Source organism: Squalius cephalus (genome assembly GCF_949319135.1).
Source record: "Squalius cephalus genome assembly, chromosome: 4".
In the NCBI taxonomy this organism is placed as follows: Eukaryota; Metazoa; Chordata; class Actinopteri; order Cypriniformes; family Leuciscidae; genus Squalius; species Squalius cephalus.
In genome coordinates, this window is record NC_137125.1 from 49,433,593 (window position 1) to 49,445,942 (window position 12,350).

The window sequence follows — 12,350 nt, forward strand, 5'->3', positions numbered from 1 at the left end:
AAAAAGTGCACAGTTCAATTTTTTGCTTAAAAATGACATAATAGTAGGCTAGTTGACGGTGGAGTTTTATGTTCACTTGTTTACAAAAAAAAAAACCACACATGATTCATCTATTGGAATTTATGTTTGGAGGACAGACGTCACAAAAAGTGTCCTAAGCAGTTTTGAACCATTTGAGGCCCCTAATGTCAGCGCAACTGAAAGCAAGCATTATTGGACTTTTGACTCAAAACCTTTGGTTGACATTGACATATGGCTCTTGTGACAACTTTTCCATGTGACAACTAGCCCTGTTCCATAAAAAATGCAGATCATTAACTCATACATTAAAATATGAATGAAAGATATTCAATTAAAGTATAGGCTACTAAAGTTAGTTATGTAACATTATGGACACATTGTTTATACCAAAGCTGTTTATATAATATAATGATTACACATGAGCACGGGTGAACCGAGGACTTAAATGAGGGGAAAATGTAAGTTAAACAAATAAAAACAAATAAAATAAAATTGATGGAGGTTTATTTACATCCGCGTTTGCACATCGCCTCTTTAGGGTTCATTTGCAAAATGTAAATGTAAGAAATTTATCCAAGATGATTATGACGATGATTACTATTATTTAATTTAAGTTATGATTACAAATGCCTTTATTTGAGTGTATTTTTATCCGTCGGGATGATAGAATTGACGTCATTACGTGAGGGCGTAAAAGAACTGGTAAACCGTTTTATTTGAACCGGTTCATTGAAATGAAGTTGAACTGTCCGAAAGAACCGGTTCGCGGAAAAGAACCGGACGACTTCCCATCACTACGACTGTACGACACAGACTGACATTCAGAAGAGACTGGTTAATGTGTCACTGACAAGTCATCTGAGAGAGTGCAGCTATTCTAACGCTATTTGCTTTGCTGTAAGAGACGGTAAGTGTTTGCTTTTATTTGTTCACATATCTGTGCGATCAGATGTTGAGCTTGAATATAAAGCAGACTTATGAATTTTTGATACACTTTTCTATGACGTCGGAGTAAAAAAAAAAAAAAAAAAAAAAAACCTTAACATTAGAATAAAACTATTTGTTGTTTAGGTAAATCAGAAATTGCAAATGCTAGTAATGAGAGGTTTTGTCACTTTCACTTTTAGTTTTGATTTTACAAAAGTGTGCAATGAATGAAGGCAGAGTTAAATGAGAACGCTCAAAACTCACGATTAAATAAATGTTAACAACACTGTATGTTTCACTACATGGCGGCACAAATACCTGCATCTTAACCTTTAGATATCAAATGTAGTTTGGCGCTCATTAGTAGGCTAATGTCGATGAATGCTTTAATCCAATATTGAATATAAAGCAGACTTATGAATTTTTGATACACTTTTCTATGACGTCGGAGTAAAAAAAAAAAAAAAACCCTGAACATTAGAATAAAACTATTTGTTGTTTAGGTAAATCAGAAATTGCAAATGCTACTGAAATGAGAGGTTTTGTCACTTTCACTTTTAGTTTTGATTTCACAAAAGCGTTTTTTGTTATTTACAATGTTCTGTTTGCAGTGTTTTGTAGATCATTTATTTCTAACTGCAGTGAACTGTGATTGGCCGAGGTCCCAACTCCTCTAATCTCATTTACAGTACATTGATTTCTATAAGTACTGGTTATATTATTTCCATGGATATATCTATTGTTTTATCATAAAAAAATCATCTCAAAACCTAATTTCAGCATATTATTTCAGAAAAAAAAAGTTTTTATATAATTATTAAACTATAATTATTCAACTTTATAGTTATTAAATATATTGTGTATTGATCTTTGTACTGTGTAAACAGATAACTTCAATAAACTGCAATATTTTATGAGCTGGACAAGTGTCATTATAAAATGAAATCAACTTTGGCACAACCAGATCTAAGTAAAATCTAACCCTTTACAAACTATTTCCTCTGGACAAAGTTCCTGTTTTATACCTCACAAAGCTCTTGACTGGAAAAGACATATAATCCGAAGTAAAGATGTCATCTAATAACAACACAATTAGTTTCCCTGAGCTTATAAAGCTGAAACGAGATGGTAAACAGCTCAGCCCGGCAGAGATACGCACATTTGTGCAAGGAGTCACATCAGGAGCCATCCAGGAGAGTCAAATAGGTAAGACCATGATCACCTAAATTCAGTGTACAGTTAAAGGTAGGGTAGGCAATTTCGAGGAGGCTAGCAATAGCAAACTAGTTTTGAAAGTATGATCCCTCCCTTCCAAAACACATGAACGCACACAGTCTGCAAAGCGTCACGAGATGCCGTTAAATTTCCTCATGTCTCATGCCTGAATAAAACAAATTGCCTACCCTACTTTTAAGAAGACACAAGCAAAGAAAACATTTGGGTGGAGTTTTACAAAAACAATTGTGTTGTAACGGCACAGGCGCCATGCTGATGGCCATATGGCAGATGAACATGACTGATGAAGAGACTCTGGCAATGACGAGAGAGGTGATGAACTCTGGGGACACGTTAGAATGGCCGAAGGAATGGCGTGTGGTAGACAAACACTCAACCGGTGGGGTTGGAGACAAAGTCAGTCTTCCACTCGCTCCTGCTCTGGCTGCGTGTGGCTGTAAGGTATGGGAAACACGCTGACCAATTGCCCAAATCCTAATATTAAACAGCCCAAACAACACATACTGATGAACATGCACTGAATGAAGGCAGAGTTAAATGAGAACGCTCAAAACTCATGATTAAATAAATGTTAACAACACTACATGGCGACACAAATACCTGCATCTTAACCTTAAGATAGTCAAATAGTTTGGCGCTCGTTAGTAGGCTAATGTCTTTAATCAAGACCTGTATGTTCAGTTTTTCAACAATATCTGGATAAACATGCATTAGTGTCAGATGAGTGATGAGACATGCTGTGCCTCAACAAGCATTTGTTGTTAAAATTTCTTGTGAAATTTGTAACCGCCTAGGCCTATATTTATTTGTCAGTTACAAACCACATTCAACACCACAAAAACAAATTAATCTTTAGTCATTTTATGAATGAATATTAACAACATGTTGAAGAGCAAAACTTGTGCGATCTTAAATTCCAATGCACAGTGAAACAGCCGTCGGGGCAGATGGTGTAGGCTATTTTAATCTATGAAATTCAAATTCTAACAAAACTATGGAATTTAAAAACCTAAATATGGAACATTCTGCCACTATTTCTAGGGCACATGTTCATCTCAGTTACATATTGCCACCGCCACCCTGAATTTATTTTTTAATTAATGCAAGTAACCTTAGTTACTCTAAACATGTATGTTTTTTTTCTAGGTGCCCATGATAAGTGGACGAGGACTGGCACATACAGGTGGCACCCTGGACAAGCTGGAGTCTATCCCCGGGTTTAATGTCATCCAATCCGTTCAACAGGTAATGTGGGAATAAGTGGGATTTGTTTACACCTGAACTGATGGTCAGCTGGATTTTGACAAATCAAGGGATCAGTTTTGGCCTGTTTGATTGTAGTAAATACAATCCCTCAAGTTCTATTATTAAAATATTAAAAATGAGTATTTTAATAAAATATAATACCTATAAATAAATATTGTTAAACATTACTGGCATTTACAAATAGTCATTGAAAATTGAAGCACATTTCAGAGACCATCTACAACTTCATATTCTTAATCCATGTTGCAACATTCTGAACAGGATCCTTTTGTTATGAGGATTTTGTTTTTCGGCACTATGTGAGCCAGGTTGTTAAAAACAATTTGAAGGGTAATAAGTCAAGTTCTAAAATCTTTTACTCAATTCACAAAATTCAATATAAAAAGGATGACAGCTATTTGTCAAAGTAACTAAAAAGTTATAAAACAGGAACTTTCGAGTAACCGTTTTACTCACATGTCACAATAGGAAAGAAAAGACTATCGCTACTTCTGTTTCATGCCGACTTTATCGGAATAAATCACTGAATCGTGATTTAGAGGAAATGGCTAATACATACTGACATCATCCACCCAGGCTAAATTCCTGCTAACCATGTCTTCCATGCTCTGTTCAGATATGTTTAATTAATGTTGATATTGAATATGAGCATCATCAAATCCATTTCTGAATCCTTATATAATGAAATGTATGTAAATTAATGTAGCCCATGTACTGATTCATCATAGCATGCTGTCTCACCCAAAAGATGAGATTTAGCATACACAATATTTACAAATCAAACACACTTTTCTTAGTGGCCAAAGTTAGAACTCAATAAAAAGTTACTATAATGGTACTCTTACTTCTGTATTTCTGTACTATAGACCTTATGAGAAACAAGCGCACAGCCATCTTTAGACTATTGTGTTTGATCTACTGTTTTTGCGGTAGATCTGTATATTTCTATGGCATCCCTGTCGGTAATTAGCTGGTGAAGTGGATGTACTTATTGTAGAGTTAACAAAAGTTATCATAAGCATTGTAATGATTGAAGCGGATGTCATAAATGTCAGTAGACCAGGAAGAGTTCCATAAATCCGTAAGATCTTCCCTTTATGCTGTGGAAATACAAAGCAGAAGACAGAACACAGAGCGCAGAGCTGAAAAAGGGAAGGGCTACAAAAGCTCTATATAGTATAATGGAACATTTGCACAGCAGGGCTCAACATAAAAAAAAAAAAATCCCCACTGGCCCCCGGGGCCAGTAGATCAGAGTTTTGCTGGCCCCTTCTATATTTTTACTGGTCCTGAAAGAAATATAAGGAAAAGCACTTTTCTATTAAACTGTAGGCCTATTTATTGTATACATTAGGATTAATCAATACAGCAAAGGGAGTACAGAAATTAAGAGAGAGCCCCTGTGTCATGATTCCTGTCTTGTGTTCTCCTTGTCTTGTGTGGACTTTTGTTATTTCCTGTTCTGTGCCAGGTTTTGTAGTCCTTTGTAGTTTTTCTTGTTTATTAGTCTCTTCTAATTAGCCCCGCCCCCTTGTTATCTTGTTTAGCTTGTTTGCCTGTGTATTAAACCTCTGGGCTTCAGTTGTTGGTTGTCGATCATTGTTTGCTGTAGGTGTTTCCATGTTCCCGTCCTGAGTTCCGTGTTCCATTGTTTGCCCTGGATTTCCTTTTTGTTTCATTAAATTAGTGCTTGCATATGGATTCTCTCTCCGCTTTGTCCTTGTCTCAAACGTTACACCCTGGAGACATGCAAAAATAACCAAATTGTCATTGTAACTATGAATGGTTATTGCAGTATATATTATTTTTCCTGCAATGAGCATAGGCTCGCCAACACGGAGAGAATTTGGTTTTCACAGGGATCCATTTTACTTTGAGATTCCACTTTTCCTCCTTTCTTCCCCTTAGCCCCTCCCTTTTCTCCCTCAGTGGTCCATTTTATTCACTGGACCTCCTCCTCTTTTTTTTTTTTTTTGTAAGTAAGAGTTTTGCATACTTACCAAAAATGCTAAAAAATAAAGTTGTGAGCGCGTGTTATAGGCTATATGTCATGTTATAGCCAGATATGAGGACGCTACTGCAACTACTGCTTATTCATTAAGCCAACGTGCAAACTATCGCAAATCAAAGTGAAAGTAAGTTGCAGACTCTTAACACACAATCATCATCATTAAAAGTAAAGAAACGAAATGATCTTACCAAGGCTGTTGCCGCTCTCTCTTTGATTTTGAAATTTTACCTGATGCAGTTCATATCTGTTGCTTTCGGTGACGTGCACTCCATTAAATCTGCATATAGCGCGGGAATTGAAGATCGGATTTATATCCGTTTCTCGTATCAGCCTCGTAGTTCTTTGACATTTTAACACGTTATAAATAACCTGAAGTAACATTGACACTCTTCGCGCCACTGTGTATGACGTTTGCTGTTTGTTTTGCTGATGGCCAGTCAACTAGCCCGACATACTCTTTTACTGGCCCCGGGCCATTATGTCGAGCCCTGCACAGTATGCAGAATTTCTGTATTCATAAAATATCCAGTTCCAGAGTGACAAATAAACTAAATCAATATTAATTTAATTTTTTCATAACTCATTTGATTGAACTGCATGCCAAATGTTACAACATTTTTACAAAAGGATTAAAATGCAATATATGAGATGATATTATTCTTCTAGGTGAAGCAGATCCTACAAGATGTGGGCTGTTGCATTGTGGGACAGACAGGGAGTCTGGTGCCAGCAGATAGTGTTCTCTATGCCATCAGAGACGCCACATCGACTGTCGATAGTGTTCCACTTATCACTTGTAAGATTACCCTGGACAGCTTCTCATCACAGTGTTAACCCTTCTTCTCCTGATTATTTTGTCCATGTTCTGTACAGGCTCCATCATTTCTAAGAAAGGAGCTGAAGGTCTAAGTGCTCTTGTGTTGGATGTGAAGTTTGGGAGGGCTGCTCTGTATAAAGATCTGGATAGTGCTCGCAAACTTGCTCAGTCACTGGTAAGAGAGCTTTTGCCGTTTGCATGCATGCCATTGTACGTAAATGAATGAATGAATGAATGAAGCTTTATTATTGTGTCATGCGTATGATTACGCCCGGCCCGCATGGACTTACAAGACACCAACGTTAGTAAACATAAGTAAGAGGATTAATATACAAGATAGATATACAAGATAGACAGGTCCAGAGTACATCGAATACATTGCTCCCAAATAAAGACAAGCATTAGAAACGAAATAGTAATAGTAATAGTACATATGTATTCAGATACATGCATGTATGTAATCATACACACGTGTATTCTCATTTATTCAAATAACCACCCATATAAACCCATAATCCTACACGGAACAAAATTAAATCTAATTAAACAAACTAGCTTGCCTTCTTTTCCAGGCCTTTGAAACAAAGTTTGCAAACTTAAATACATCATAGTTAAACAAGCATAATCATTTTTGATCATCAGCATACCAAATGACCATATTTCAGAAATTTGTCGTGTAGCTTCCAGAAACAAAGATTCTCTTAGGTCATCATAATGTGTACAATACAAAAGGAAATGAGATTCACTTTCCACTTCACCAAGGTCACATAGCACACACAATCGGTTTTCCTCTGGAATATTTTTGAATCGACCAACCTCAATGGCTAGAGGCAAAATCCCACATCTCAGCTGTGCAACCAAGGATCTCTGGCTTCTAGATAAACGAGATGTAACATATAATTCTGGACTAAAGTGCTGTTTGATATGCATATATATGTGTTCTTAATTTTGGCTTTAATATAAAATTTTCAAACCATTTTTCTTCAAATTTCAATAACAACTTGTGTTTAAGCGAATTGACATTACAACTTAAATTGTTTCTGTAGATATAATACAACATATCCACCTCCTCAAAAATAGAATAGATCTCCTTTACCCATGGGGACATGTGAGCTTTACTCCACCTAAATACTCTCTTATTTACTCTATCCTCTGCCATTCTAATTAGACGGTTCCACAATCGTATCATTTCACATTTTCTCTGTACAACTCCTGGTACCCAGCCCATATCCCCCTGAATTGCTAGGATCGGAGCAAATTTATGAACCCCCAAAAAACATCGTATGGCTCTATTCTGTGTGGTATCTACCGTTTTGGATTCTTTCAAGCCCCACACCCCTGCAGCATAATTCAGTATAGGAGAAATCCTTACATCACCAAGATCCTTACATACTTTTAGTTTATTGATAACTGATCCTAAAGCTCTCCCGCCAGAATCAACGAGTGACTTAATACCAACCTCGTAAGTCAAAAAATCATCGAGAAAGAAACCCAGATATTTATATGAACTAACATAATCCAAATTGACTGAGCCATAGCTAAATATATGTGTACTTCTTTCAATGCCTTTCTTTCTAAAATGCATTACATGTGTTTTGCTCTGATTTATAGCTAATCGCCACTTGAAGCACCACAGATTAACCACATTTAACATTTTCTGTAATTCAGACTCAGACTCAGCCAATAAGACTATATCATCCACATATAATAGAATTCCCAATTTAGTACCATCAAGTAATACTCCTAAATTAGCATGCTTCATTTGTAAAGCTAAAGTGAAAAGAGTTGGGGAGAGTACATCACCTTGTTTTACTCCAAAAGGTGTATCAAACCAATCAGTAAATAAATCATTAATCTCAACACTAGCAACTGTACCACTATACATTACTTGTATTGTTTTATAGAATTTTCCATCCACTCCTGCTTCAATTAGTTTAAAAGCAAGCAGCTCTCTATTAATCCAGTCAAAGGCTTTTTGAAAGTCAATAAAACATGCAAAGGTGGATTTACTTTCAGCAATTCTAGCTCTAATAATAGTTGATACAGAATATATATGATCGATGCATACTCGTTTCCTTCTGAATCCGTTCTGCATGTAAATGTGTGATATCTGACATTGCTCATTGACATAATAGTTTTAAACATTTCATCATTTCAAAACTTCAACTTGATAAAAAGTGGCAGCTTCATGACATTCAGTTTTTACAATAATCATGCAATTTATCCATTTCTTTTTTGGAAGTTGCATCTAAAATGAACTTGCTTCAGAATATGATGCTTTTAATGTCCATCAGGCATGAGCAAAATTCAGAATGAATGATTGTGAATTTAAAGTAATTAACATTGTAAATATAGTTTTTCATAGTTTCATTAAAAAAGAAAGAAAAAAAAAGTACATTTATAGCACTATACTTTAAAGAACCCCTAAAGGGACATGGTGATACGAAATATATTTCAATGCTTTTGATGAAACTTTGTTGTTCACTTGCAAAACCTTTGCAATGCAAAGCGAATGCAAAGTTTCTCGAAGGACATTTGTGAGAGATCACAAAAGCATTGACATAATTTTCCCTCCGATTTGTCGTGTGCAGGATTCTGCATAACGAAATGCTATAGTGGATTTTTTTTTTCTTTTGCTATTGGTGCAAATGGGAATGCAAAAAGTATATTTGTTGTAGTTTCCAATGACCATTATGAATGCGCTTCTGAGAACCCTGGAAATGTTACAAAGGTCCATTCAAAGAATTTACACTAAATTAAAATTTCTATGCCATTTCAAACATATTTATCTCTCTAGTTCTCTCTGTACGTAGAGCCTATACATCTTCAAACTTCAAGACTTTTTCAAAACGTTTAAACAATGCTTTAAGCTATTGTATTTCTACTTCCTTGCATTCCAATTCAAATTGCAATTCTGCATCTTGTTTGCAAACTTAACTCAAATTAAAACCAGTTCATGATTGGCATTCTCAATTCAACTGTGAATGTCACACAATCCTGGTGTCCATGTGCCAATAGGTCACTGCTGGCAACAAGCTGGGTGTGAAGACAGGGGCGGTGCTTAGCCGAATGGACGTTCCTATTGGCCAGAGTGTAGGAAATGCGGTTGAAGTGTGTGAAGCCCTTGAGTGTCTTAAAGGAAGAGGGCCAGAGGATCTCACAGAACTGGTTACAATTTTAGGTAAGGAAAAGAATAATTTTTAAACATCCCACTATAAGGGTGTGTTCACACGGTTCTCTTGGTTCTTTTGGTTCAGACCAAAAAAGGAAAATAATACATTTAGTCCTGGTTCGCTTAGTGTTTACACTATCATTTTTAAGACCAAACCTAATGATACAAACCAAAAAAAAAATTGCGATGTTTAAAGGTGTCAAAACAAGAACAGGAATTCCTCCATTGTACACAAATGAAGATCCGCTGAAAAGAGACTGCGTTTCTGAAGCCTGAACCGAACTGTAAAGATCAGCGTTTTCTCTCCTATGATGAGAAACAACAGGTATGCCTCAGAATTCTGTCCTTTTTAGAGTCGCATCTTGTAACAACATCACTTCCTGTTTTTGGTTCGTTTACATGTCTTTGGTCCCCGTTTCGTTCATATTTCATACACATAGTTCATACACGAACCCCATCAGAGTTCATTTAGAAGCGGAGCGAGACCCATCTTTTCAGCGGCCTCGATCTGCTTGTTTGGTGTGCACCAGGTTGTCAGATAGTCAGTTATTCAAATGAACTGCACTGACAGAGCAATCGCACCAGAGTTCGTTTTAATCAAACTAAACCTGCGAAGCGTGAACACACCCTGAGATGACAACCAAATGTGATGTTCTTCAAGACAAGTCAAATGTCTGCGATAAGGAAGCATAAAAGGTGTCATTATATTTAGGTGGACATCTCCTGTGCATGTGCGACCCCAGCTTTACTCAAGAGAGTGCGAAAATGGAAATCGCTCTAAAGCTGAAGAATGGAGAAGCCCTGAAGAAGTTCCAGGCGATGCTGGAGGCTCAGGGCGTGTCTGCAGATGTTGCAAGTTCCCTGTGCTCAGACGAGACCGACTACTTTCGGCACATGAGGCGTGCAGCACATCAGACAGAACTTCCGGTGCCAGATGAAGGTAATTATGTTCCATGTTCTCGTTTGAGAATCAAATATGTTAATTCTTTTACATAACACTTACAGCACAGGCATGATTATAAACAGATCGCACAGAGCTCGCTATTAATATTCACTGTTATTCATCTGCATCCAATCATCACGTCCATTATCTCAGCAGCAGCCATTGTGTGTGTATGTGTGAACTGTTTGATTGACAGGAGCCGTTTTGGACATTGATGCTATGGCCCTGGCTGAAGTGCTGCACAAGTTAGGGGCGGGACGTACTAAATCGGGAGAGAAAATAGATCATAGCGTGGGAGCAGAGATCTTGGTTAAGATGGGACAGCAGGTAGAGAAAGGTTAGTCTCGATCTATCTCAATTATTGTGTACTATATTGTGTAATATATACTGCTTACTAAATAGCATACAGACTACTATTAAAAATGGTATATGAAAAAGTATTCAATATGCAACAATAAACATTTAAAAATGTCACATGACGTTACCACATTGCGTGTTTACTTCAGCAATCTCAGTTATTTTTAACTGTAATTAATTTTAAGTGTAATTTTTAACTTTGGCGTAAGACTTTTGGCAATCCTGTCAAATAATGAGTCGAGTTTTATTTCAATTTTGCTCCTGCTTCATTTATCACACTGGAAATGGAAGGACAAATTGCAATGTGGGAAACATCACCCATGATGGTGTGCTATGGTTTGTATCTACTATAAACATTTTCGCAAATGTGAAAAACATTTTATAGAACATTTGTATGCTGTGCACAGAATAGTATGAGTTGTACTGTAGTTGTACTGTATTTCAAACACAGCCTAAATCTCTGTAGTGTTTAAGACAAATCTGTGTTGATACCCTACTGATTCATTTGGCAGGTGAATCATGGATCAGGATTCATCACAATAGCCCAGATCTGAGTAAACACCAGTATTCTGTCCTGGAGAAAGCATTGGTCATTGGCAGCCTCAACAAATACAAGCCAGTGTCGTGTGTGGCAGAATTCATCAGACCAAACAATCCCAACATGTCTTAAAGCTTGTAAAGTATGTTTCATAATGAATGTACTGATCCTTAGAAACAATGTTCTTTACACAAAGCACTAGGGAGGTTTTATAAAAAAAGAGCACGACAGACAAAAAGTGACACTGACCTTTGAGCGCTGTATCTGGAAAATCTTTAAACATATTTGCTTACCAGTAGCTGAAATATTACTATAGCCCAGGTCTGCTCAATCCTGTCCTGGAGATCTGCCTTCCTGCAAAGTTTAGATGCAGCTCTAATCCACCTAAACCAGACGATCATGGCCTCCAGACTGAACCTGTAGATTACAGGCAGGTGTGCTGGATCAGGAGCTGGAAGGTGGATCTCCCGGAGCAGGATTGAGGACACTAGTATAGTGGATGACTGCTGCCACCACTGACTAGTAGATGAACTGCAGCATAACAGGCCACAAACATCTATGATCAGTAACTTTGCCTTTTCGGGCATTTGTTGGCGGGTCTAAAACCGCACAGCGTGTACCGTGTTCTCAGAAAACAGGGTCCGCTCTCGTTCTTCTTCTGTCAGAAGGTAAAAGGAATCTGATTCCACAAAGTGAATTCTATTTGGGTTTTTTTTTAATTAATGTGCACTTCAAAACACCCATAAAGCATAACCCTGGTGCTTCATTTATATTTTTCTCTGTGTATTTAATCAGACCAACTAATAGTGATTATCTTTTTCTTTGTAATAAAATGAGGTTGTATTGATGGTAAGGTGTTCTTTGCTGCCATGTAGTGGTACAAATCATGTCCAACATGACAGCATAGCGTGAACCCCTGATGTAATGTGCATATTCTCTACATAGCTGGTTTTGGAAATCTGAAAACATATATAGACCATAGTTTTATATATATATATATATATATAGATAGATAGTGACAATACCTTTATATAAATAAAAACATTTTGACCCTAAAAATTT

At 36.8% G+C, this 12,350-nt stretch overlaps 1 protein-coding gene across 3 annotated transcripts; it reads left to right on the forward strand.

Annotated features, from left to right (window-relative positions):
• Window positions 1–823: 823 nt before the first annotated feature.
• Window positions 824–11,819, forward strand: tymp (thymidine phosphorylase). 3 transcript variants are annotated; one of them, XM_079868504.1, is made up of 10 exons: window positions 824–928; window positions 1,960–2,154; window positions 2,429–2,625; window positions 3,331–3,429; window positions 6,128–6,257; window positions 6,335–6,453; window positions 9,297–9,459; window positions 10,163–10,390; window positions 10,590–10,730; window positions 11,263–11,819. In XM_079868504.1, the coding sequence occupies exons 2-10, from the start codon at window positions 2,019–2,021 to the stop codon at window positions 11,418–11,420; spliced, it is 1,371 nt and encodes a 456-aa protein (XP_079724630.1). In that variant the 5' UTR covers window positions 824–928; window positions 1,960–2,018; the 3' UTR covers window positions 11,421–11,819. The 3 variants fall into 3 exon arrangements, with proteins under 3 accessions (XP_079724630.1, XP_079724632.1, XP_079724631.1); XM_079868506.1 differs by having other exon boundaries at window positions 851–928; window positions 10,590–10,720; window positions 11,263–11,419; XM_079868505.1 differs by having other exon boundaries at window positions 856–928; window positions 1,983–2,154.
• Window positions 11,820–12,350: the final 531 nt, after the last annotated feature.

Excerpts from the sequence above, each read along its gene's own strand:
- tymp (XM_079868504.1), top strand. The coding sequence starts at position 2,019 with ATGTCATCTAATAACAACACAATTAGTTTCCCTGAGCTTATAAAGCTG. Across the intron at positions 6,258-6,334 it reads TAGTGTTCCACTTATCACTT|GCTCCATCATTTCTAAGAAA; the intron begins GTAAGATTACCC and ends TGTTCTGTACAG. Across the intron at positions 10,731-11,262 it reads GGGACAGCAGGTAGAGAAAG|GTGAATCATGGATCAGGATT; the intron begins GTTAGTCTCGAT and ends TTCATTTGGCAG.